Source organism: Schistocerca nitens, chromosome 2 (assembly GCF_023898315.1).
Source record: "Schistocerca nitens isolate TAMUIC-IGC-003100 chromosome 2, iqSchNite1.1, whole genome shotgun sequence".
Taxonomy (NCBI): Eukaryota; Metazoa; Arthropoda; class Insecta; order Orthoptera; family Acrididae; genus Schistocerca; species Schistocerca nitens.
The window spans coordinates 767,978,501-768,005,598 of record NC_064615.1 but is presented as its reverse complement, the minus strand read 5'-3'; the positions used below and the strand labels follow the sequence as shown (position 1 = coordinate 768,005,598).

The window sequence follows — 27,098 nt, the reverse complement described above, 5'->3', positions numbered from 1 at the left end:
GACAGAGTAAATTCCACTGAGAACTGTCGATGAGACGGCGAGATGTTAATGCTGTCACTGAATAGCGTTATCTGAGTGGTCAGCGCGGCGGAATGCCACGCCAAGGGGTCCGGCTTCGATTCCCGGCTGGGGCAGGAGATTTTCTCCGCTCAGAGACTGCATGTTGTGTTGCCCTCATCATCATTTCACCCCGTATCCGACGCGCAAGTCGCCCAATGTGGCGTCGAAAGCAAAGCGCTTGCCCTCGGCGGCAGTCCCATTCGGGGGACTCCCGGCCCATAATGCCATACGCTCGTTTCCATTTGTCTTGTTTGCCTTTGGCTGCGTCATAATAATTCATAGCGTTTATGGTGTTCTCGCGCAGCTGAAAATTGTGATACGTGTAAGTTCAAATCCACTTCCCATGGTCTCATTATTTTCAAGAAAGTTGAATCTTTACTTAAGTTTATGTGTGATTCATGCGTTTGTCGTAGCAATAAAAACGTGACGAGAAACGTTGTAACTACAGATTCAAACTTTTTCGCAAATTAACAGGCCATTTGAACTATTTCTGGGTTAACATACCAGAAAATGTGTATTACACAAAATAACAATAGACTGATAGTAATCAGCGGAACGCGTTTGGCGTAAACGAATAGGCTATCGCATTTTCCGTTGCGTGGATGACAATACCAAAAACGCAACGTATTGCAGTATAATAATTTTGTCACTAGGCAACTGCCACCATAGATAGTAATGGCGGCATGCTAAATTCAAACAGTTGTTGAGCTTTCATGGCAATTTCTTCGAGTGTAAAGCTGTATGCTGGAATGGGGTCGGACCCCAGACTCTTGCATTCTATGAGCAATGTACGTCTCAAGACAGCCATACAAGCACGCCTCACGGTTGCATCCTATGCATGCATTACAGCATACACTCCACTGCACACTGAAGGTTCGCTCCGTATGGAAAAACAAACCAGTCTTTAACACAAAAATTGCTTTTAATGAGCGCAGTTCTATTGGAGGTGTATGCACTTGTCTTAGGACTGGCTGTTGTAACCAGCTGTAGTAGGGCTTACAGTTTAACGTGGACTTCCAAACGCGATACATTTTTTTCCATTGTTGAACATGGATGAAGGGACAATTGTCTGAGAATTGAACGGCGAACGGCTGCATTAGTATGACATTCACTTACCAAGATACACATTACTCTGTGGGTAGCGTTTGTAATTTGATGTGATGCTTTACAGCTGAATTCCATCGTCATTAGTACAAAAAATGGTTCAAATGGCTCTGAGCACTGTGGGACTCAACTGCTGAGGTCATTAGTCCCCTAGAACTTAGAACTAGTTAAACCTAACTAACCTAAGGACATCACAAACATCCATGCCCGAGGCAGTATTCGAACCTGCGACCGTAGCGGTCTTGCGGTTCCAGACTGCAGCGCCTTTAACCGCACGGCCACTTCGACCGGCTGTCATTAGTACGTTACCACGCTGTAAGATGGTGGGTGACGAAACTGCATATAGAGATCTCTTGTTGAACAAAGATTGTTGTATCAATGAGATAGTGTGTTTGTGAAGATAAGTCCATATTGTTGTAGAATAAGAGATAAGTTGAAAACTAGAATCTGGTGACCTAAGATAAAGTTGGGACAGATAATTAGGTGAGGACAGACGATAAAGAGAACAAAGAACTTAACAAACAAAGGTGGGAAGTCGAGGAGATCGTGCAACCTCCTAAGAGTGTGCTCGAGAAAGTTTTACGTGATTAATTGGTAGCTAAGCGCAATGATAAGAGGTAATTCCTTTGATGCACAAGTGGAATCCGAGTTGTTCTAAAATTTGTGTGATTTTCCCTGGATTATTTATAATGGAGAGGGTTGACCTGTTCGTAAAACAAACGCGCAATGCACTAGCTGAAGAGACAGTGAAGTGAGCCAGATCCGAATCTAAACCGTGCGGTCGTTGGTCTGGTCTACCGACCGACTTGAATGTGGTTTGTAGGCAATTTTCCATGCTTCCTTACGCAAATGCTGTGCTGATCCCCATTCTCCACTCTGAAAATACTATACACAAACAGCTTAAATAAGCTAACAAAGCGTGCAAGAAAGTGGGACCTCTGCTGTTCCTGATCTATATAAATGCCCTGGGTGACAATCTGAGCAGTTCTCTTAGGTTGTTGGCAGATGATGCTGTAATTTACCGTCTAGTAAGGTCATCCGAAGACCAGTATCAGTTGCAAAGCGATTTAGAAAAGATTGCTGTATGGTGTGGCAGGTGGCAGTTGACGCTAAATAACGGAAAGTGTGAGGTGATCCACATGAGTTCCAAAAGAATCCGTTGGAATTCGATTACTCTATAAATAGTACAATTCTCAAGGCTGTCTCTTCAACTAAGTACCTGGGTGTTAAAATTACGAACAACTTCAGTTGGAAAGACCACATAGATAATATTGTGGGGAAGGCGAGCCAAAGGTTGCGTTTCATTGGCAGGACACTTAGAAGATGCAACAAGTCCACTAAAGAGACAGCTTACACTACACTCGTACGTCCTCTGTTAGAATATTGCTGCGCGGTGTGGGATCCTTACCAGGTGGGATTGACGGAAGATATCGAAAGGGTGCAAAAAAGGGCAGCTCGTTTTGTATTATTACGTAATAGGGGAGAGAGTGTGGCAGATATGATACGCGAGTTGGGATGAAAGTCATTAAAGCAAATACGTTTTTCGTCGCGGCGAGATCTATTTACGAAATTCCAGTCAGCAACTTTCTCTTCCGAATGCGAAAATATTTTGTTGAGCCCAACCTACATAGGTAGGAATGATCATCAAAATAAAATAAGTGAAATCAGAGCTCGAACAGAAAGGTTTAGGTGTTCGTTTTTCCCGCGCGCTGCTCGGGAGTGGAATGGTAGAGAGATAGTATGATTGTGGTTCGATGAACCCTCTGCCAAACACTTAAATGTGAATTGCAGAGTAATCACGTAGATGTAGATGTAGAAAGTTTAGACAATTCACAGGCAAATAGCTTATACGTCTTCTCTTCCACATGTTAGCTGACGACAATGGAGACATAAATGGCATCCGCTCACAAAGTTAAAATTAATTTGCTAAATCGAGAAAAGAAAGGACTCGGTATGAAGGGATTGACGCTAGGAAAGAGATTTAAAATTGATACGCTTACTTCGTTGGACAAAATTTTTGGTAACGAAATCAAACACCACTTTCGTGGCCGAAAAGTGGACGTAGTGAGATTCCTTTATATTGTGATATAATTTTTAAAGTAGTGGATAACCTCGATTACGAAAGCAGACATTGATGCGAAGTTGAGGGAAAACAGGGGCTTCAGTGCGGAAAGAAATGAAGGAAGAGTGATCTGTGGCGGAAAACCGCTATGCGCTTCTGCATTCCCACGCTGTGCGGAGCTGGAAGCAGTTAAAAATTTCCTCGGCGCTTCCCGACAAGTGCGGCACACAGCCTTCTGTCATCCCCGGTAATGCTGAAAGACAAACCGTGTACACAGCGACGGAAGCGCCGGTCACGCAATCCTTTCCGGGCGGCGACCTGGCAGGAAAGGGGGGACCTGCGCCGGCACCGGCGCGAGGACGCAAGCGGAAGGCGGCGCCTAGTTCGGCGGGCCGCCGCGCAGCCGGCGGCGGCGCTGGCGGGCCGGCGCGCGCTGTTGCGGAAGCGAAGCCGGCCGGCGTGTCGGCGTCCTTGGAGGCCGCCGGGGAGAGCCCCGCCCACCGCGCACCGCGGCCTGCTCATGGGCAGTCCCAAAGGAGGCCACGGCGGCGCGCTGCGAATTCTTAGTCACTGGGCGAGAAGCGTTGCTCCGTGAAGCTGTTCGCAGACAACTCTGTTCAGTAGAAAGGTTGCAACGTCAAAAGACTAGTTAAAAGCAGGAAAATCGAGTAACCTGTGTTTCATCTTGGGAATTGAAACTGGAGTAAAGTGAACTGCTGTTCTATACAAGGTGAAAAGTATTTAAACCGACAAACTCTGGGAGGTTGTAGGGGACATCAAAATAAATATTTTTCCCTAATGTCATTTTTTTCCTATGAGGATTATTTAAACCGGTGGAGGCCATATTACTCTCTTCAGTCGTTAGAGGCCATATTACGATCTTCGGTTGTTAGATGGCGTATTACGCTCTTCAGTTGTAGGCAACTGCTGTCCACCAGTGTAGTAGTGCATTGTCTCTGTTTACTAATGGAGCGATACACCTGGAGTGAGTACACTGGTATGCTTGGTGCGTCCTACGTAGCGCACCACAAAGGACGAGCTGCACAGCGGGTTTATCAACAAAAATATCCTAATCGCCGTATACCGCATCAAACGACCTTTGCTGCTGTGTACCAACGTCTGCGTGAGACCGGGTCATTTAGCAGATTACCTGGATAGGGACGCCGTAGCACGGTAAGAACGCTGCAATTTGAGGAAGCTGTCTTGCAGCATGTGGAGCGGGATCCTTCAATCAGCACTCGTGCAGTTGCACGTAACATGGAGACGAATCAGACGAATGTAAGAACAGTCCTTCGAGAGCAATTGTTACGTCCATTTCACTTAGAGCGTGTCTACAACCTGTAACCAGTTGATTATCCACCCAGAGCACAGTTTTTGCAGTGGTACGCGGAACAGTGTGAAATGCATCCTACATTTCCAGCCTCTGTGTTGTTTACCGATGAAGCAACGTTTGGGCGTGATGGAGTCTTCAACATTCACAATTTGCATGTTTGAAGTGAGGATAACCCACATGCCACAGTTACCAGCCCTCATCAAGTGCGGTTCTTCGTTAATGTGTGGGTCGGTGTTGTTGGGGACTGTTTAATTGGGCCGTATCTGCCACCTAAGCCATTGCCAGAGCATTGCCAGAATTGCTGGAAGACGTCCCGCTCCCTACAAGACAACGCATGTGGTTCCAACATGACGGGGTGCCGGCACATTTCAGTCGTCGTGTGCGACGATTCCTGGACCGACGGTTCCCAGAAACATGGTTCAGATGGCTCTGAGACTTAACTTCTGAGGTCATCAGTCCCCTAGAACTTAGAACTACTTAAACCTAACTAACCTAAGGACATCACACACATCCATGCCCGAGGCAGGGTTCGAACCTGCGACCGTAGTGGCCGCGGTTCCAGACTGTAGCGCCTAGAACCGCTCGACCACTCTGGCCGGCCCCAGAAACATGGATTGGCAGAGGTGGTCTTGTACCATGGCCTGCTCGATCCCCAGATATGTCTCCTCTGGACTTTTTTGTGTGGGGAGAGATGCGCAACCTTGTTTGCGCAACTCCTGTTGCATCAGAAGAGGATCTGGTTGCCCGGATAGTAGCAGCAGCAGCAGCAACAATTGAGGATGCTCCTGGGGTTTTTGCCCGTGTCAGACAGAACATGATCCGACGGTGTAACCTTTGTTTACGTGTCAATGGAGGCATTTTTGAAAATCTACTGTAATTGAAATTGGGTTGTGTTAATGTGTTGTCTCTTGGTCATAAAAAAATAGAAAAGTGTTTGTTGGTTTAATTAATTTGCCTCTAGAGAAATCTTCCTCTACCAGTTTAAATACTCCTCATAGGACAAAATGACACTAGGGAAAAATATTTGTTTTGATGTCCCCTACAACCTCCCAGAGTTTGTCGGTTTAAATACTTTTCACCCTGTATATGTATGTGTGTTATAGACTCCTAAAAAATGCAAATGGTCTAACTACGGAAAAACTATCAGATAAAGTGAGTCGCCAAAACAACGTGAAACAGTATAACTGTATTTTTAATTCACTTTTCCAAAGTGATTAGAAAACGTAACAGTATATTAAATACGATGTCCTGCGAAATTCTATTGTGAAGTGCTACAGTAAGTGACTTGCAATTGCAACACACAAAGTTAACAGAAGTAAATGCTACATGAAATTACTAATCAAGTTTTCTAAGGATATATCATCAAAATGTTTCTATAAAAATGCCCTGTGCATTTACGTACAGTCCGACTGAACAAAATTCCAAACACAGAATAATGCACACTCAAATGTAATACTGCATACACAGGAAAAATAAAACTGTCTGCATAAGAAATTAAAGCAGAACTGAACTTTGCTTAAACTGACGTGATGATGAATTTTGAAAAGCAACACTTAACCCTGAATGATCTTATGTCCTGACCCCACTGTAACTGACCCTAACAAGCTTGTGTGGCTTATCTGTGACAAACTTGGTAGTGTACTAAGTGATGAATATGAAATATGCTGCGCATAACGAGCAAACTAAGTAAAAGAAAAGCCTTGCGCATGTGCAGTGCAAGGACGTGTAGCTATTCTAAACAGATGATGTCGCAAGTTTAGCCACTGTGTTCCGCGGAGTGCAATGTGGCGACACACCCAAGCAGAAAATATGAAATTCTTTCGTGAGGGAACGGTGGTCGAATCTGAACTTCTTAAATGGGTTAAAGAAAACTGATCTACAGAAAACTGTATTGTAAAAACTGAAACTCATTTTCTGTTACAATCTTTTGTAACTAATTGTACTCTGCTAGATGATCAACTACAGATATGGTAAAGAAGTGGTAAATATATAACATCTGAGTGCAAGCCATGTGAACTGATAACTTATTCTCGTCTTAACAATCCAATAAAAATATTCAAGTAATGCAGCAACACCTTTACCTTATAATCTTTACTTTTCCAATTAATCTTTACCGACTCATAAGTCACAGTTAATCATCCTCTGCAATTTTCTATTTGTGCTCTGCAGGGTATTTCAGAAGCCATTACCGGCCTTTGTGGCCGAGCGGTTCTAAGCACTTCTGTTCGGAACCACGCCGCTGCTACGCTCCCAGGTTCGAATCCTGCCTCGGCCATGGATGTGTGTGCTGTCCTTAGATTAGTTAGGTTTAAGTAGTTCTAGGGGACTGATGATCTCAGATGTTAAGTCCCATACTGCTTAGAACCTTTTTTTTTTTTCCAGAACCCACTGATTTCGCCTACAGCCAACTCTCTCACTGTCTTCTCTTAGAATGGCTATTGTACTGCAGCGACAGCAGTACAGACAACCAAAGACCACAGTGTTTGTACTTAGAACTTCTGTGGCGTAACATATCGACTATAGAAAACTACTGTTTGAAAAATGTTTAGCGTACAAACATGAAATATGACAGTCAAATGAAAATATAAAGCTCACGTCATAATAATAAACTAGAAACCTTACAATCTACGGAACCTCCGTTTTTATCAGCACAGGGACTGGCAATTGAGCCTGAATGTAAATAAATGTAACATAAAGCGCGTAATGAAGTATGGGTCAAGAGCTCTCGCGTTCTATCTCTGATGATTTTTATTTTTCTCTTATTATTTCTTTCACCTCTGACAATGTTTGTTAACGTGACAAATGTCGAGTTGCACCGTGTTCCGTAGTCCTTATTAAATCATGAAAAGTCAAAGTAGTCTCACACTCAGGGAATGAGCGTGGAGGAGCGGATGCAAAAGTTAAGGATCGCCGTTGTACGCAAGCCCTAGCAGAGGTGGTCTGCCGTTCCCTCTCTTTTTTGAAGTGTCAGGTGTTTATCTGCGTCTTGCGGATGAATGTGGTGGGTTCCTGGACCGTGTCGTGTTACATCTGTGTTATTATGGATGAAACCCAGTGCCGGCACTAACCTGCTTCCACGAATAGCCTTTATATCTGTATTTTCATTTCGACTGTCTCCCCTCTCTTTTGCTCCCAGTGTTCTGTGTTAATCCATCACTGTTGTTTTACTGCCATTGCCTGTCACTGATCACCAATATCTCCCCTTTTTGAATCTCGTTGTTATTGTCTTTATTGTCTTCATCCGTCTTTCTTTCTCTTTCAGTGCCACTTTCTCTCTACCATCATAATTGTCTCCTCTCTCTATCTCTCCCTTTGGCACTGTCTCCTTTCTCTTCCGCCGTCACTCTCCGCTAAAAAAAAAAAAAAAAAAAAAAAGGTGCGAATATGCTCGTATGCAAAATTTTTGGTGAGGAAGGCAGAATGAGGACTGGTTCCCCACTTTTCTCTCAGTCGCGTTTTTTTTTTTTTGAGCTCCGGTAGAAGCATTTTTCCGCTGGTTCCCTTTTTTTCCTTTTGCAGCATGGTGTGCTGTTCATATGAAATTAATTCTATAGATCAGTAAAGTTTTGATAGTTTATTTATATACTTCGACACACACAGGGGGTACTGTGGCAGATGCGAGGGCGACACCCATCGCAGAATGGAAAAACAGGAAAACCGCAGATACGGAGATAGCGGCGGACAACCAGAACTGGCCGCGACACCAGTTGGAAGCCTTCTGACTACTCCCTACAGCTAAGCTAAGAAACTATCCGCAGGATCGGTCACCCTCGATACTACACTTTTTTTATATAAATGACTATTACATCTGGCTGTTTGCAGACCAATAAGTTCCCAAGAAAAGCGAGCGAAAATGTAATTTTTCGGGGGGGGGGGGGGGGGGGAGGAGGTGGTCATGTCGCGGGTTCAGTTGATCACAGAGATAAGGATCAAGTGTTTTGGATAGGTAGTGACTAAAAACATATTTTTTGTATAATAATTATCCGTTAACGAGATTGAGAGGTTCAAAGTTACTTTCTTATGTGCACGAGTTGCTCTGCACCCCAATCTCGGAGAAATATTTGGAGTCATAGATCTTCGAAATAGTACGCGTTTGTCTCACGGAAGTTCTATAGTGCGATTCACGCAAGATTTTAAGCATCAGTAGTCGTGATGTGTGCTTGCACAGGAAACCTTTCAATATCGGAATAGCGTTACTGGTTAGCAGTCACCCTTTTGACAAACTTAGCACAAATTGTGCCACGTGACGGCCGAATTTGTGAAAGCTTTGGTCCGAAGTATCGGTTGCTTTGGCACCACTCACCCGTTGGTGACACTGCGCTAAATTGAAGTGTATCATATTCCCCTGGTAAGGAGCGACCCTACTGCTGTCAGTGAGCGCTGGGGGCTTCACTGTAATCCCCTGGCTGGGGTCTCAGTTACCTTCTGACAGGGAGGCCTCCACCAGAACAGTCGCCAATCCCAAGATTTTCGTCGCATAGGCCTCAAGCATCGAGGAACACAGCTCTACGCGTATACTTTGAAAAGTGTAAGGTAGAGGTACTTCCCTCTCCTTCCGTACATTAAGACTGCTTGTTGTCGCATTCGTGACTGGAGCGTGGGAAGAATTATTGTTTGTGCTGCTCTGCACGAACTGTTATTAAGTGTAATTTTATCTTCACGATCTCTGCGGGGTCGGTACTACGTAGGCGGCAAAAGAATCGGTGGGTAGTTTCCACCCTGAAAGCTGGTTCTTGGAATTTTTACGGCTGGTCCTCTAGGGATACACGGCTCCCCTTTCACAGTGTGTGCTGGTGAAGGTTTTTGTGCACTTCCGTTTCGTCCTCTCGCCAGCCAGACCAGCCTGTCGCCAATCGCGCCGCCCTTGTTTGTCAGCGTCACCTATTAGTCTTATTTGAGACATACCTCATACACGTCAGCAGTACTCTAGTACGGACCGTACAGGTCTTATTGCAGCAATTTCTTTTGCAGTAATACTAAATTTTTCTAATGAGTCGAAGTTGTCGTTTGATGTTGTCATAGCCGGCCGAAGTGGCCGTGCGGTTCTAGGTGCTACAGTCTGGAACCGAGCGTCCGCTACGGTCGCAGGTTCGAATCCTGCCTCGGGCATGGATGTGTGTGATGTCCTTAGGTTAGTTAGTTTTAATTAGTTCTAAGTTCTAGGCGACTGATGCACTCAGAAGTTAAGTCGCATAGTGCTCAGAGTCATTTGAACCATTTTTTTTTATGTTGTCATAGTGCCCCAGTGAGCTTACATACTTTAGGTAACTCTTATCCGATGTAGTATTAGTCGTAATGGTAATAGTAATAGTTTTATTCATCTGTTGGTCAGTTTTACAATGATATTCGAAATGACATGGTTTTACAGTTAAAGAACCAAGAAGCGTAATTCATATATGTAGGCATGTGTATACTTAGAAAAGGTGTAATTTGACAAGTTTTAGTGTGGTGTTCCTCTTATTTCGTGTGGTTAGCTGGAAACGTGCGTCTGTTATCTGTTCCAGACTCCGTTTCTGACCGCTTGACTAAATCTGAAGTTCTGGCTCAGTTGAAACGTCCATCCCCGAAAAAACACCTCGAATGATGGTTAAACTGTCGACGGTCGTAAATGTGCGTCTGACTGTCTTTAAATAAAGCTTTTCCCTACGTAAAAGTTCACGTAATATTATTCAAATTAATAAATATTGTGCACAAGTTAATCATTACACTTCAGCATTATCACTCAGCCGTCCGAAGTGGCCGTGCGGTTAAAGGCGCTGCAGTCTGGAACCGCAAGACCGCTACGGTCGCAGGTTCGAATCCTGCCTCGGGCATGGATGTTTGTGATGTCCTTAGGTTAGTTAGGTTTAAGTAGTTCTAAGTTCTAGGGGACTAATGACCTCAGAAGTTAAGTCCCATAGTGCTCAGAGCCATTATCACTCAAATATACTCACGAAATAAAACTTGGATTTCACGGTCGAGCGGCTGCTCATAAGCCACGCCGCTAAATGCCAAACGACGCCTCGCTTGGTGTAAGGAGCGTAAACATTGGAAAATTGAACAGTGGAAAAACGTTGTGTGCAGTGACGAATCATGGTACACAATGTGGCGATCCTATGGCAGGGTGTGGGTATGACGAATGCCCGGTGAACGTCATTTGCCAGCGTGTGTAGAGCCAACAGTAAAATTCGGAGGCGGTGGTGTTACGGTGTGGTCGAGTTTTTCATGGAGGGGGTTCAAATGGCTCAAATGGCTCTGAGCACTATGGGACTTAACATCTGTGGTCATCAGTCCCCTAGAACTTAGAACTACTTAAACCTAACTAACCTAAGGACATCACACACATCCATGCCCGAGGCAGGATTCGAACCTGCGACCGGAGCGGTCACGCCATGGAGGGGGCTTGCACCCCTTGTTTTGCGTGGCACTATTACAGCACCGGCCTAAATTGATGTTTTAAGCACCTTCTCGCTTCCCACTGTTGAAGAGCAATTCGGGGATGGCGTTTGCATCTTTCAACACGATCGCCCACTTGTTCATAATGCACAGCCTTTGGGGGAGTGGTTACACGACAATAACATTCCTGTAAAGGACTGGCCTGCACAGAGTGCTGACCTTCCAGCACCTGAGTGAACGTATGCCAGTGAGAGTGGAAGCCATTATCAAGGCTAAGGGTGGGCCAACACCATATTGAATTCCAGCATTATCGATGGAGGGCGCCACGATCTTGTAAGTCATTTTCAGCCAGGTGTCCGGATACTTTTGATCACACAGAATATTTCTTCCCGCAGCGACTCGAATTACTTCAGGACGGCGCGTAGTATTACTAAATATGTTTCGGAAAGATCAATTAAACGTTTATCCTTCATTTGTACCTTAATTCGCCCTAGCCTTGTTACCTAGAGGGAATAAGAAAAGAGCACGGTCTGCCGGTACGAGTGGACCGTCACGTGGGACAGATAGTAGGCCGTGACCTGGTAGCAGGAACCGTGCTGGCATTTGCATGAGGTAACTTAGGGAGACCGTGGAAAACGCAAAACAGGATGGTTGGATGGAGTTTGGATCCTCCATCTCCTGAATACAAGTCCAGTCTGTTTAAAACAGTGCAACCTTATTCGCTTTATCCCCAGCGTAAAATAACTTGCTTGATGATATAAGCAGCTGCCGTTTAAAATACTTTGTCGCTAGCCTCTGAAGTGTCTCTGTATTCAAAGAGCATCCAGTTTCGTCGACAGTCATCAATGCTGCAATCAAAGTGAAGAAGGAATGTGTTTGCTGCCCGCATCTCGTGGTCGTGCGGTAGCGTTCTCGCTTCCCACGCCCGGGTTCCCGGGTTCGATTCCCGGCGGGGTCAGGGATTTTCTCTGCCTCGTGATGGCTGGGTGTTGTGTGTTGTCCTTAGGTTAGTTAGGTTTAAGTAGTTCTAAGTTCTAGGGGACTGATGACCATAGATGTTAAGTCCCATAGTGCTCAGAGCCATTTGAACCATTTTTGAATGTGTTTGCTTGGCCGCTTTGCTCTCTTACTGCCGTTTCCTTCTTTGTGCAAGCACAATGCACGTCTTGTTCTTCGTTCATCCCTGGATTCTGTCTCGTGCCCTAGCAATAGAATAACTCACTTATCCTTGAGCGATGCCGCCTCGGCTGCTTCCGCTGTCGCGCCCACAGCTGACGGCCTGGCCTGCTTGTTGCAGAACGCGGAAGAGACGGCCCAGCATGTCGCACGCCGACGACGCCAAGGAGCTGGACTTCATGGACGAGTGCATGGCCGCGCTGGTGCTCATGAGGCTCTCCTGCAGCCCGCACTCGCCCAAGATGAGAGGTGGGTACCACTTACTCCCTCACTTTCCCGCCGACCTTGTTCGTCTTTATCGCAGGTATGCGGGCTCTAACCGTGAGGACGTTACAGACAGTCGAGGACGACTGTGAAAAACTCAAACAGATCATCGCATGACAGAAATCCATCTAGAAACACTAATACAAAGTTATAAACCGAAACAATTTTCAGTTGCTTACTAAACAGCTGCATGAAAACCACATATATGTATGCATATAGGTGGGGAGAATCAGCTACTAAACATACGTTGTCACCAGAAGGCTTAATCACATCGAAAGTCAATAACAAACCAACAGATGAGAACCTCCAGCTGTCTCTTATTTTTCACAGTGTTACTAGTGTAGGACATGACTATTTTCAAGCTTAGCCTAAATGAGTAAAGACAAAACGTTAGAGATTGCACAATTAGACAAGTTACTGTAAGATTATTAACATTGTACTTAACAGACATAAATGACAGGAATGTTAGACCATAATATAAACGATTACAAGTTTCTGTTGCAGGCTAACTATAGTCATTTGTCAGCAATATAATAACCCCACGGAGCAGTTGTCACCAGAAGGCTTATTCACATCGAAAGTCAATAACGAAGGTCCAGGCGAAAACAAGTCAACGAGTACACGGAAAACAGGCAAAGATAATGCCATGTTAAAGATAAAAATCAGTACAGCGTATGCTAACAAGTGAAGCTTTAATATAACATCCAATCTAGTACAGTGTGGTCTTTGGCTGAAAGTAAACAAGTTATATCTGTGGAATAGATCGTAAGTGTTCAACAGAAATAGAAACAAATAAGGGTAAACTGGCGAAAACGATCAGCAATAAATTTATGATGACTGTCAAGTACATCTCAGTGCTTTGGAAAATATTCAAATTTTAACCAGCATTACCAAATAGAAGGGGCGTAGAGCCATTTCTTTAAAGTGAAATTTTAATGTTCCACTATAAGCATAAGACAATGTAATGAAAGAGAAAAGCTAATAAGGCAAGAGAGTAGAATAACTGCGGGTGGGTGGGGACAAAAGACAGCTACAAGTATTTCCCATGAATTTCAACGAAAACCAGATTTCCTCGTCGAACGTGGCGATGGAATTGCAGCTTGTGCCAGGTCCTGCCTGTCTTCGTCATTCATTACAAAACAATCCATGCAAATCGGCCGATGAGTGTTTCCACCGAGCGCTCTCGAACACCGTTAAGTGCGTAGTCGACGAAAGATGCCATAGCACTTCAGTGTCGCGGCAGATAGAGGGAGAACTGAACATACAACAAAAATCTTCTCTAGCATTTGGGAGGAGCGGTTTTCCTACTCCACGTGTGACAATCCAGATTTAAGTTTTCCGACGTTCCCCTAAATAGCTTAACACGAATGCCCCGATGCTCGTTTATAGAGGATACGGGCGATTTCCTTCTCTATTCTTATTCGGTCCTAACATCAGACTCACGTTTCTAACGACCTGAAAATTGAGTGGACGTTAAATTCTAGTCCTACTTCCTTTTTTCTGTAGATATTTAACATACCAAAAATTTTGTTTGACACATAGAACAAGTTGTAAAGTATCAACTGTTAGGTCATTCTCATGAGCTAGTCGTCGCTACGAAGCTAAAAACAGTAATGAGGCAAAGAACACTTAAACGTTGTGCACAATAGGAACCGAATTTGCTTCATACGTTGAAATATGTTAAGCGTGCCTACCGATTGTGTTGCGCTACACTGTCGTTTTGATCGCAAATGTCAGCAAGAACTGGAGAAACGCACCACCTGACTGGAGATTGCCGAGTTCTGAGTGTATACGAGGGAACCGGGAGCTCAATAAGTAATACACTTGACTGATAGTCATTAGATTCGTGACAAGTCCTGTTTTCCCAGCTGGTCCCACTTTACGAAAAAAAAAGGTTAAAAAAGAAACAGTAATTTCAGCGGCTGGGAACTATTCCTTGCGCCCTGCAGAGAGCCATCATTGGTTTGATAAAGGTGCCTGAATTTGGTATGTTTGTCGTATAAGAAAATAAATTTACAAACAACCTGTTAGAAGCAGGAGATACTTTGTGGTATTCCTTCCTGTCTCTCTTTTTTTTTTTTTTTTTGTTTTACTACCTTAAGTTTTTCGTGTTATTTTATTTGTTCCCTCTTAATTATACAGTTGCGATAATTGACAGAGGATCTGCCTTTTTGCAAGTACACTGTTGTTATTTTACTGTAAAAACTAGACGTGTCTCACCACAGTTGTGGCACCATCAGTGTTTTCCTTTTTTTTCCTTTTTTTCTTTCCTTTTGTTTGCGTTGTTATGCATGTCCTGTGGCTGCCAACCAAAATCAGCCACAGGTCTAAATTAGTACACCGTCTCATTACTGCTGTATTTGGCTTTCTTGAGCTGTGGCTGGTTTTTGTTTGTCTGTCAAAAGTGTATTCGTCGTTGTTTGTGTATTTAGAATGGCATTTCCTCCTGCTCATTGGTGAATTACGCGCCCTGTCAAGTTGCTGTGCCTTGGACACACGTTTCACCACAATTTTCGTTTTATAGTTATGTACCGTGTCGCCTCTGACTTGAAACTTGTAATACCGTAACAAAAAATACTCTGTGAATGTAGCTCTGGAATCATGATTTTCTTTGGTATTAATAACACACAGAAGACAGAGAATAACTTTTCAAATAACGTTAGTGTTGCTGTTTTTCTTAGATCATGACATTATTTCGACTATGCACTTGCATTTAAATATTTTTTTCTCTTATTCATGTTAAGTACGCAATCCTTTTTTCTATCTCATTCTTGTAGATGTGGTTAATTGACAATGCTGTACCATTCAAGAAAAAGCGTTTTACTGCTTTCAGTGACGAATTAGAATTAAGTTCTCTGGTACGAAAGGAGAGAGACAAAACAATGCACAGAAAAATCCGAACCTTTCCCCTACTTTATCGCAGGAGCTAAAATCTGTTCACAGTTTAGTTGAGGCAATGCGGTCGCGTGTTTAACTGTTAACAATAAATCCGAATTTTAGATTGTGGAGCAAAGTGCAGGGCACAAAAATCTGTTTCAGCGTAACTTGTTTAGTGATATGACTAAAAAAAAACCTGTTGCGCCTCTAAGACGGGGTCAATCCGTAGATGCGCGTCCTCTTCGGATAGCAGCGACTTTCCACCAACTGTTCTCCATTAGTCAGAACCGTAGGTGATTTTCAATCGTCACTATTTTAATTATTATGTTTGAAACGATGTTTCGTTCGAAAACTTGTAACGCGATGAAAGATGAGGATGAGTCCAGATACGTAATGAAGAGTGGATAGAGATGCTGTTTCGTACAAGACAAGAAAATTCCAGTTTGTTTAATTTTTGGAAGAAGTTTGTCTCTTTTGGAAGAACGCAGTTTAAAAAGTGTAGGACCCAGAAGATATTCTGTTGTTGACAATTCGGCCAGCTGACGCCTAAAGGTTGCCGACACCTGTTTCAGCTAATGACAGGACACTGTGTACACGGCAACGTCGCTCCCCCTCCTCCGCCGGCTCCCTGCAGCGTCACGAATTTGCGACGTGTGTAGGATACAGCATCGAGTTGAGGAGCTGCATAAAACTGACGCAACCAGGAGCTGCGGCTGCCCGGCGCCTTTCGCCGGCCCGACAGGCGGGGAAAGCCGAGTGGCGGCGTGCTGGCTGTCACGTGCGCCCTGCCCCATCTTGCCTTCCACGGCGTGACCTGACTGCGCATGCGCGCACCTCCACGGGGTGGTGTCGAGCTGCCCCAACCACACCAAACAGACGCCCATGTTAGCAGCTGCTGAATCTCTGGCACCAGTAACAGCCGGAAAGAAAATTAAACGTCGCACTGATTGCGTCTCTTTGCGGAGCAGTGAAAGTAATGAATGATGCTTTCGATTGCTAGTGTTCTCCGCAAAGTACTCTTGAATTGCACAGTACAAACGTGACAGGTAATAAATAGAATGGTTTTCTGCTGCAGGGCCATTTCAAATGCGGGATTTTTGGCATAGGGTGCTATTACCGTTTAGGAAAGAGTCAAAGAGAGAGAAATTGTGTCGGTGGAGTGAGAGGCTGAGGCAATATACAACGTGTTGAGGTCAGTACGCAACCGTGTCCTTGACACTAGCACGCGTGTCAGAAATGTTACGCCTACACCAACATCGGGCTACGAGAGTGAAGAGAGTACAAACCACGATCTCTCGCGATGCTGTAGTGTGACCAGTTACAGTCCTGCCGCATCTATACAGGGCTTACATGTTAGTTGCAGGTATGTGTTCCCCCATGTGAAGACAACAAAAAAATTCGTTACAGCATTTGTCCGTTGGTGTCCGGTTCTTGCCATCGTTTGTGAACTGCATTTCATCTGTGAATAGTATTAAGGCAGGGAAGCTCGCATTTGTAGTCTACTACTGCAAGAACCGTTGGCAGAACGTAACTCGTAGAGTGTGTTGTGTTGGTGATAGGCCTTGTACACGTTGTGAATAATAAGGAACAACTGTCGAATGAGGAACATTCGCTTGCAACGCTAACCTTCGTGTGCTGATAGGAGTCGCATGTACAGACTTCAGAATCTCCTTCTCAGTGTCTGGAGTTGAAGTTCTTGGCTCAAATGGTTCAAATGGCTCTGACAAGGGAACCTCCCCATCGCACCCCCTTCAGATTTAGTTATAAATTGACGCAGTGGATAGGCCTTGAAAAACTGAACACAGATCAATCGAGAAAACAGGAAGAAGTTGTGTGAAACTATGAAAAAATAAGCAAAATATACAAACTGAGTAGTCCATGTGTAAGATAGGCAACATCAAGGACAATCTCAGTCGAGGAGCGCCGTGGTCTCGTGGTTAGAGTAAGCAGCTGCGGAGTGAGAGGTCCTTGGTTCGAATCCTCCCTCGGGTGAAGATTTTACTTTCTTTATTTTCGCAAAGTTACGATCTGTCCGTTCATTCATTGACGTCTCTGTTCACAAGTTAAGTGTCTGTGTTTTGCGACCGCACCGCAAAACGGTGCGATTAGTAGACGAAAGGACGTGCCTCTCCAATAGGAACCGAAAACATTTGATCGCAAATTCATAGGTCAACCGATTCCTCCACGGGAAAACACGTCTGATATATTCTATACGACACTGGTGACGGCATGTGCGTCACATGACAGGAATATGTTGTCGACCCACCTAACTTGCACACTTGTCGAATGGGTAAAAAGATTCTTCTACCTTGCACGATTTAGGTTTTCTTGTGGATGTGATAATCACTCCCAAAAAAGTGATGAAAACATAAGAGTTTGTCACATAAACTGCAACAAATGAATGCAACAGTTTCACAGTCGCACAGTTTTCCCTGTGCTCTGTCAAAACATATGTTTTTTACGTTTTCAAATGTTTCCGTGTGTAGACCGTCAAATCCTGCATTTGTCCAAGCAAATCTAAACATGTCCTGGAATTTTGGAGAGCGAAGTTGATTATGTGTGAGTGCCTGAACTTTGATAATTGTCTGAAAATAAAAAATTAAACTTTTCACTCGTGGGAAGATTTGAACCAAAGACCTCTCGTTCCGCAGTTGCTCACGTTAACCACGGGACCACGGCGCTCGCAAGCTGATACTCTCCTAGATGTTGCATACCTTGCGCATGGCCTACTCAGTTTTGTATATTTTGCTTATTTTTTACATAGTTCCACACAACTTCTTCCTGTTTTCTCGATTGATCTGTGTTCAGTTTTCCAAGGCCTATTCCTGTGCCAACTTATAACTAAATCTGAGGGGGGTGCGATGGGGAGGTTCCCTTGTGAGCACTATGGGACTTAACATCTGTGGTCATCAGTCCCCTAGAACTTATAACTACTTAAACCTAACTAACCTAACGACACCACACACATCCATGCCCGAGGCAGGATTCGAACCTGCGACCGTAGCGGACACGCGGTTCCAGACTGAAGCGCCTAGAACCGCACGGCCACACCGGCCGGTTGAAGTTCTTGGTTTTCACCTTTGCAAACTAGAGGATAAAAACTTCCCAAGTATTACAAACGACGACGGCAATGTTCAAATATCTCGCGATTTGGACATCTTTGCTGTGGGTACCTCTCCTGGTGCAAAGGACGAGTTAGTGTAGCTTTGCTGTCCGTCTTACTTCATATAAAGTACACTTCTGCCAACTCGTGATCTGATTATGTCACACGCCGAACACAGTACTCAGTGTAGCAGGATTCCTCAAGAGGACCCCGGATGAAAAGCGACCTTACGACAAAGCTGTGACAAGTAAATCCTTGCAGTTAATTGGTGAAAAACTGGACAAGGAAACGACTAAGTTTTGTCGCCATGTGCTGACGTGACGTACTTTTTATTGAATGACAAGTTTCTTCAACAAACTGACGGAGTGGCTATGGGGAGCTCATTATTCTCAACAGTTGCCAATTCATTTATGGAAGATTTTGAAGACACGGCACTGAGGATGGCGTTTTTAAAACCTACCTGTTTTTGGAGGTAGTTCGACGATACGTTCATGGGAGAGACGCTCTTAACCGCTTCCTAGATCATTGGCCTAAACTACAAATTCTACAGTTTACTTCTCACTTTGTTTGCTTTGCTCTATTTTTGAGGGCACATTTAGGTATTAACATCTGCTGTATTTTTTTTTCCTTTTTAGTTTTGCAGAAAACATGCAGAAATAAGGAAGCCAAATTGTGAGCGGTAGGTAGTGATGCACCTGTAAAAAAGCTCCATGGCGCAGTTTCTGTAACTGGCGGTGTGGTGTGGAATGTCACAAACTTCTTACCACAAACAACTTTGCATTCTGGATTGCGACAGATCCAAATCCCCTACCGGCCATTCACATTCAGGTTCTCCGTTTCTTTTCTGAATCGCTCATGGCAAATTCAGGGATGGTTCCTTTGAAAACGCCACGGCTCATTTCCTTCCTCATCCTCCTCCAATCCGACCATCTGCTTCACCTCTAACGGCCTCGCCGTCCACGGAACGTGAATCCCTGATCTTCCTTTCTTCCATGTCTCTTCGAACAGTTGACAGCTCTCTTAAACGGATAAACTGGCTGTAATTCTTGTTAAAATTAAGTGCTTTTTGTGTAACAGCAATATTTTCCCTAAACGACGGTTGTTTTCCACTGTAACACGACTGACACGCACCACTGGCAAGGACACAGATAAATTATGCACACATAATGAATTGTGATCAACTGTGATACAACATGATGTGCCTTCTTCTGGTCGTCATAAAGTCTACGAATACGCGAAGCCTGAATGGTGCACTTGTCTGTGCAACTAGTTAAATATGCCCGTCGTATAAAATTGCTTGTTTTTGTAGCCCCTGAACCAATTCTCACAAATATAGCCAATCAAAACTAATGGCTAATTCGCAGGTTTCAGCAGATTGCGCTAGTGTTCTGACATTATTCGTGATCGAACGTCATAGTATGAAAAAATGGAATAAAAACAAAATGGAAAATAAAAATTAAAGTGGAGTAGTAGTGGTAGTTTTATTGATCTGTATCCCTAGATCTCTCTTACAGAGATTCTCGGCATGTCTTGGTATTACAATTAAGATCAACAAAAAAGAATAATTCGCATATACATTTACGTAGTATTATCATGAATGGGACAGATAGTCGGTCTTTGTGTCGTAGTAGGAAACATCCCAGCACGTGCGTCAAATACGTCGCAGAAACCACGGAAAACAAATCACGCTGACTCGATAAAGATTGGAGCTTCCATCCTCCCGCATACGAGGCCAGTCTGTTTAAAACAGCGCTGCCCCTAGTGTACAATACTGTATGAAAATAACTTCTTTAATATTGTAAATGGTTTATTGATACATTATATATTTCCCACTCTGTCACTGCACACATTATGTGCACTATTAGCTGAGGTCTGGGCCATTTTGTGTACCGGAACTTTCCATTTGGTAGCCTGAAAAACTGAGTCACTTTCCTTCTTTAACGAGTGAGACGTTTAGCTCAGAAAGAGGATAAGGCGTTACTATCATACTTTACTTAGTTTTGGACGTAAGTCTTTCCAGAAAAGGAAAAAAATGAAGGAAAACTTACAGTGTGCAGGCGTGGTGTGGAATGATACATAATTTATCATCATTATTCAATTGTGATACATTTTTTACCAAATCCCTGCTGTCAGCTATATAAGTAATTCTTCAGTGTATATAATATATTACCTGACAGGTGCTTCTTAACTGTACTAATTTTTACTAAGTATATAATAAATGGCATTCGGGCCCGGAAGTGACTTGCACCGCAATTCATGACTCATTGTTACTTCCTCCCAAGCCACAGTGGTCACATTAAGAAGCTGCCAGGAATCAGCCCTGGCACGTCTGGATACTTAAAACACGAAGCTGTCGCTAACTCTCTCCAGAGAAAATGACCAATACTACTGTAAATAAGGAGGACGGCGAGACAATTGAAAGCACATAGAAAAGCACTCAACAGAGTAGGCGGAGGTGTTGTGACAAATCCGTAGCCGACTTCCGGGAGACAGCACCTCGCCGACTAGCTTACTGCACGCTCCGAGTCCTGTGGAGAAAGCGTGCCCCATCCTGGCGGCGTGCCACGTTTATTCTGGTAGCCGGCGAAGTACATACTTCCGCGTTTGGCACGCGGCTTGGTGGTTCTTTACCGTAACGCCGTGTGGTCGCGAGCCACACGGTGCAACGTCATCCTGCACGCGTCGCAAAACCGCTGCTTCTGTAGTAATACATTTGATTTAATAGCACCGTCTTTTCAGCGACTGGACAGTGACGTGCAGAAAATAACTACCGTACTAAGTCGGGTGTGCCATCGTAATTACAGGGATGTGGTGTCGTATGTGACTTTACTAGCACCGCTTCATAGCAGTGGTCAAAATATCATCGCTGAAGTAGTAAAAACATTTCCCATTCCGCTACGGTCGCAGGTTCGAATCCTGCCTCGGGCATGGATGTGTGTGATGTCCTTAGGTTAGTTAGGTTTAAGTAGTTCTAAGTTCTAGGGGACTGATGACCTCAGAAGTTAAGTCCCATACTGCTCAGAGCCATTTGAACCATATCCCATTCGCACTTAGCAAGAAATCGAGAGTCAGAAGCGGTCAACCGTGATAGCCATAGCGTTACTAATGTATGTTGGAGATGTAAGGATCGAAAACTCACCAAAGTATAGCGGCATATCATTTTCGTCGTAGCATAGTAGTCTGTCATACTCGATGAGTAATAACTACAGTAAAGTTTGAAGAATTAAAGGTAGCAGTGGTCAAGCTGGTAAAATACTGGGCACCGGCGTAGCCAATAGTAACACGGTACACAGGTTGGATAAAAATATGTAGACACTGCGAGGAAAGCATGGTTGAACATAAATGGAGATGCTAGCCCGTCCTGCAGGTGGCACTGCATTTGACCACAAACGGCGCCTGTGCAATGTCCTCAACACGTTGCACGCGTCAGTCGAGGTCAGAACAGCGTTCTGTGTTGTTGTTGTTGTTGTTGTTGTTGTTGTTGTGAGTGCATTATGCTGGAGCTAAGTGAATTCGAACGTGTTAAAATTGCTAGTATGGTGGGAGCCTCCGTAAGCAAGGTAGCCGAAGTGTTCGGTGTTCAAAGAGGCACCATATCGAAGATGTATGCCGCATACGTGGAAAGCAAAAAAGACGTCATCCGTTAAAGTCACAACGCCGACGAAAACGTCTGTTGAGCGATCGTGAGAGACTCTGAGTGAAGAGGACTGTGACGAAAAATAAGAGAAGAGCTGCAAAAGTCACTGCAGGAATGAATGTCGCACTAGCGAACCCTGTCATCAGTGAAACAAACGCCCGCAACAAGAAAGCGTGGTGTCGAAGCCATAAAACGTGGACAGTGGAGACAGGTCTTTTATCTCTTTGAATTCTGGGTTAAAAGGCTCTTCAACTTTTATATCGCTATAATAATTAGGTAAGTTCAGAGATTGTGTATGAAGGAAAAGTTCACTATTTACAAAATACGATTTAAGCAGTGTTCAGGCCGTGTTGTCAGTTGGTTAAAATTCTAGCTTTCGAAGATACTCACCATCATCTTCCTCAGAAGCTCAGTGACTACCGAGAGCCGGCCTCGGTGGCCGAGCGGTTCTAGGAGCTTCAGTCCGGAACCGCGCGCCTGCTACGGTCGCAGGTTCGAATCCTGCCTCGGGCATGGATGTGTGTGATGTCCTTAGGTTAGTTAGGTTTAAGTAGTTCTAAGTTCTAGGGGACTGATGACCTCAGATGTTAAGTCCCATAGTGCCCAGAGCCATTTGAACCATTAGACTACCGAGAGAGGTGTGTCTGAAATACAGGAATGTGGACCGTCCCCTTTGGAAAATTATAAATGACTGTGCTAGTAAACCTCTTAAGTTATTTGATTTTCAAACAGCTGAGCAAAGCCGAACGTACTCAGACATTTCTCGCTTTACTTATTCTGATCATCACTAAACTGACACACAATATTTTTTTTTAGCGCAACGCAATCTGACTTTCAATAATCCCTACAAAAGAATGGCCCTGACTAACAATAACCTATACCTTTCATGAATCACTTACCTCACAAAAATCTTCGTTACTCGGAACTACTGCAATACAGCGAGCGCCAGTAATGCCAGGTAAATAAGAGTCTAACTACTGAAGGCACTAACTACTGATAGGTATAGTTAGCAAATGAAAGATATTGATAGAGAACAAACAATGTATTTACCTTAATAATGTTCAAAATTTTGCACAATAATCACAACGTTTATATTGACAGAGATAATGAGGCAAGTAGATGTTTTTTAAATGGGACGCTGTACTTTTTTTACCATCATTCGAACTCTCTGGGAAAGACGCGTATAGTGATGCAACGCATGTTGCTATTGTGATTCAAACTTCGCTTAAAAGACGCTGGGAAATATTGTACGATGAAAGGTCGAGGCGGTCGGAAGCGGCTGCAGACTGTAAACACCCGCAGGCCGAGTTGCCGTGCTCTATGCAGCATGCGCGGCCTACGGTACGTAGGTAAATCCTCAACCGCCCTCTTTTAAGCAAAGTTTGAATCACAATAGCAACATGCGTTACATCACTATACGCGTCTTTTCCAGAGCGTTCGAATGATGGTAAAAAAAGTATAGCGTCCCATTAAAAAAAATGTACTTGCTTCACTATCTCGGTCAATATAAACGTTGTGATTATTGTGCATGTAACAACGTATGTGCCTCATAGTCCGCTATGATTCGTCGAAAACCGCATGCCGATACGTGCAATCGCCCCCGGAATAAAGGGGGTGTTACGTCTTACGCGACTCATCCTGTATACATCAAGTCATGACATCCATCTTCCTTTTTCTGGCGGACACATGTCCAGATCGTGCTTTCATAGTAATCTCTTAAACTCTGGCATCTCTCTCTCTCTCTCTCTCTCTCTCTCTCTCTCTCTCTCTCTCCACATTCACCACTGCTGGCGGCTCACCTCCAACTGCGCAACGCTACGGGCTGTTCACATCCAACTGCCCAACACTACACAAGCGAATATTCCAACAGTGAGTCCAACCAGCCACAGTCTGCACACAGCACAGTCAGTGATTTTCACACAGAGCGGTACGTGGCATTTCCAACATAAAAACCTAAACAGGCTACTTACAAATGGCCTGACTCACAGTAGGTCGAGTAAGCTCACTTAGTGTGACATCTGCATACGCAAATGCAGGAGTGTTCACAAAGAAACAAAATAAAAATTTAACTTCAAAAGGAGTGATGGTGATGCAGATGGCTGTTTTACCACCTCTCCCTTCCTGCTTCCCTCCCCCCACACAACGTAAAATAAAATAAAATCTGTCCCCAGGGTAGGAGCAACTGCATTCTTCTCACTGCCCTTGTCCTTCATTTGCACATGCAAATGTCGACCCATGACAAGTCACTCCACTAAGGCCATTACTATATGAGAGATACACCTGGTATTCAGGTCTTGACGGAAGAAGAGGGGGAATATCTTCTAAAGCTGAAGTTTTAACTCCGACATGAGGCGGCTTTAACATCGAAAGGATTTTGTACATTATCGGACGTCTGTTTTGATGCTTTCCCAAGTTCCACACGGGCCAGCGGGTCGAGTACGTGTCCTGGTGATACTGTAGTGCACGTAGAGCGTGCAGTGTCATTACCCGTCCGCTGTAAACAAAGCGAGCAGAAACTCGATACACGCGTAACTATTAGCAGGGAATTGGTGGTAGTAAAAGAGAGACTTTATTGCCGCGTACGGTGGAAGCGGACATCACGCGAGCGGGAAGCCAGGCCGACCGTGCCAGAACAAAGGCATGGGGAGGGGGAGGGGGGGGACGGTCGTAGCGGCCGTGCGTGGCCTTGCGGGCCGCGAGTTCAGTGTCCGCGCGCTGCAGAGCCAGAGGTACAGGTGCCGGTGCCGGTGCTGGTGCTGGTGCTCTGCCGTGCCGGCGGCTTTTTGCGGGCAGCGCCGGTGGGCGTGCCCTGCGGCCGGACGGCCAACGGGACCCGCGGACAACGACCGCGTGACGTCACGGCCAGCCGGCGCCGCGCGTGGCGCCTCTGGCCGCCCCGCGCCGCGCCGTGACTCACCTGCGCTCGTTGACACTCCGAGGACGTCGCTCAGTCGGCCAGGGCCCGGTGCGGCGCGCGAACTGCCGGAGCGGCATTTCGGGAATGGCAGAAGCCTTCACCTCGTCTGTTCCTGGGGATCGCATACAGCTAGGCGTGGAGTGTATGACCGGTTTCTGCCTTCTCAGAATCGACACAGCTATACAGGGTGTTACAAAAAGGTACGGCCAAACTTTCAGGAAACATTCCTCACACACAAAGAAAGAAAATATGTTATGTGGACTTGTGTCCGGAACTTTCCATGTTAGAGCTCATTTTATTACTTCTCTTCAAATCACATTAACCGTGGAATGCAAACACACAGCAACAGAACGTACCAGCGTGACTTCAAACACTTTGTTACAGGAAATGTCCAAAATGTCCTCCGTTAGCGAGGATACATGCGTCCACCCTCCGTTGCATGGAATCGCTGATGCGCTGATGCAGCCCTGGAGAATGGCGTATTGTATCACAGCCGTCCACAATACGAGCACGAAGAGTCTCTACATTTGGTACCGGGGTTGCGTAGACAAGAGCTTTCAAATGCCCCCATAAATGAAAGTCAAGAGGGTTGAGGTCAGGAGAGCGTGGAGGCCATGGAATTGGTCCGCCTCTACCAATCCATCGGTCACCGAATCTGTTGTTGAGAAGCGTACGAACACTTCGACTGAAATGTGCAGGAGCTCCATCGTGCATGAACCACATGTTGTGTAGTACTTGTAAAGGCACATGTTCTAGCAGCACAGGTAGAGTATCCCGTATGAAATCATGATAACGTGCTCCATTGCGCGTAGGTGGAAGAACATGGGGCCCAATCAAGACATTACCAACAATACCTGCCCAAACGTTCACAGAAAATCTGTGTTGATGAGGTGATTGCACAATTGCGTGCGGATTCTCGTCAGCCCACACAATTTGATCACGTTGGAATGAAGCTTCATCCGTAAAGAGAACATTTGCACTGAAATGAGGATTGACACATTGTTGGATGAACCATTCGCAGAAGTGTATCCATGGAGGCCAATCAGCTGCTGATAGTGCCTGCACACACTGTACGTGGTACGGAAACAACTGGTTCTCCCGTAGCACTCTCCATACAGTGACGTGGTTAACGTTACCTTTTACAGCAGCAACTTCTCTGATGCTGACATTAGGGTTATCGTCAACTGCACGAAAAATTGCCTCGTCCATTGCAGGTGTCCTCGTCGTTCTAGGTCTTCCCCAGTCGCGAGTCGTAGGCTGGAATGTTCCGTGCTCCCTAAGACGCCGATCAATTGCTTCGAACGTCTTCCTGTCGGAACACCTTCGTTCTGGAAATCTGTCTCGGTACAAACGTACCGCGCCACGGCTATTGCCCCGTGCTAATCCATACATCAAGTGGGCATCTGCCAACTCCGCATTTGTAAACATTGCACTGACTGCAAAACCACGTTCGTGATGAACACTAACCTGTTGATGCTACGTACTGATGTGCTAGATGCTAGTACTGTAGAGCAATGAGTCGCATGTCAACACAAGCACCGAAGTCAACATTACCTTCCTCCAATTGGGCCAACTGGCGGTGAATCGAGGAAGTACAGTACATACTGACGAAACTAAAATGAGCTCTAACATGGAAACTAAGCGTTTCCGGACACATGTCCACATAACATCTTTTCTTTATTTGTGTGCGAGGAATGTTTCCTGAAAGTTTGGCCGTTCCTTTTTGTAACATCCTGTATATGTAGATGTTACTTTCTTCAGTGCTTTTTCACAATGCTTTTTCCACAAAGCAGTGGTAAGGAACAGAAAATTCACACAAAACACCTTCAATTAACGTAAAGAATACGTAATAACATAATGCACTTTGCAAGATCCCCTCACTTCTAAACTGATACTCCTATTACTCACAAGGGAACCTCCCCATCGCACCCCTCTCAGATTTAGTTATAAGTTGGCACAGGGATAGGCCATGAAAAACTGAACACAGATCAATCGAGAAAACAGGAAGAAGTTGTATGGAACTATGAAAAATATAAGCAAAATATACAAACTGAGTAGTCCGTGTGCAAGATATGTCACATTAAGGTACCTGTACACTGAGGAGCACCGTGGTCACGTGGTTATCGTGAGCAGCTACGGAACGGAAGGTCCCTGGTTCAATCCTCCCTCGAGTGAAAAGTTTTAATTTTT

At 44.8% G+C, this 27,098-nt stretch overlaps 1 protein-coding gene across 2 annotated transcripts in view; it reads left to right on the top strand.

Moving 5' to 3' along the window:
- Positions 1-27,098, top strand: part of LOC126237006 (zinc finger protein 395) — a 525,392-nt gene that overhangs the window by 366,618 nt on the left and 131,676 nt on the right. For both annotated transcript variants that reach the window (XM_049946732.1, XM_049946731.1), the window contains one exon: positions 12,232-12,359. In XM_049946732.1, coding sequence (XP_049802689.1) covers positions 12,232-12,359 — 128 coding nt within the window. The remainder of the gene's footprint in view (positions 1-12,231; positions 12,360-27,098) is intronic.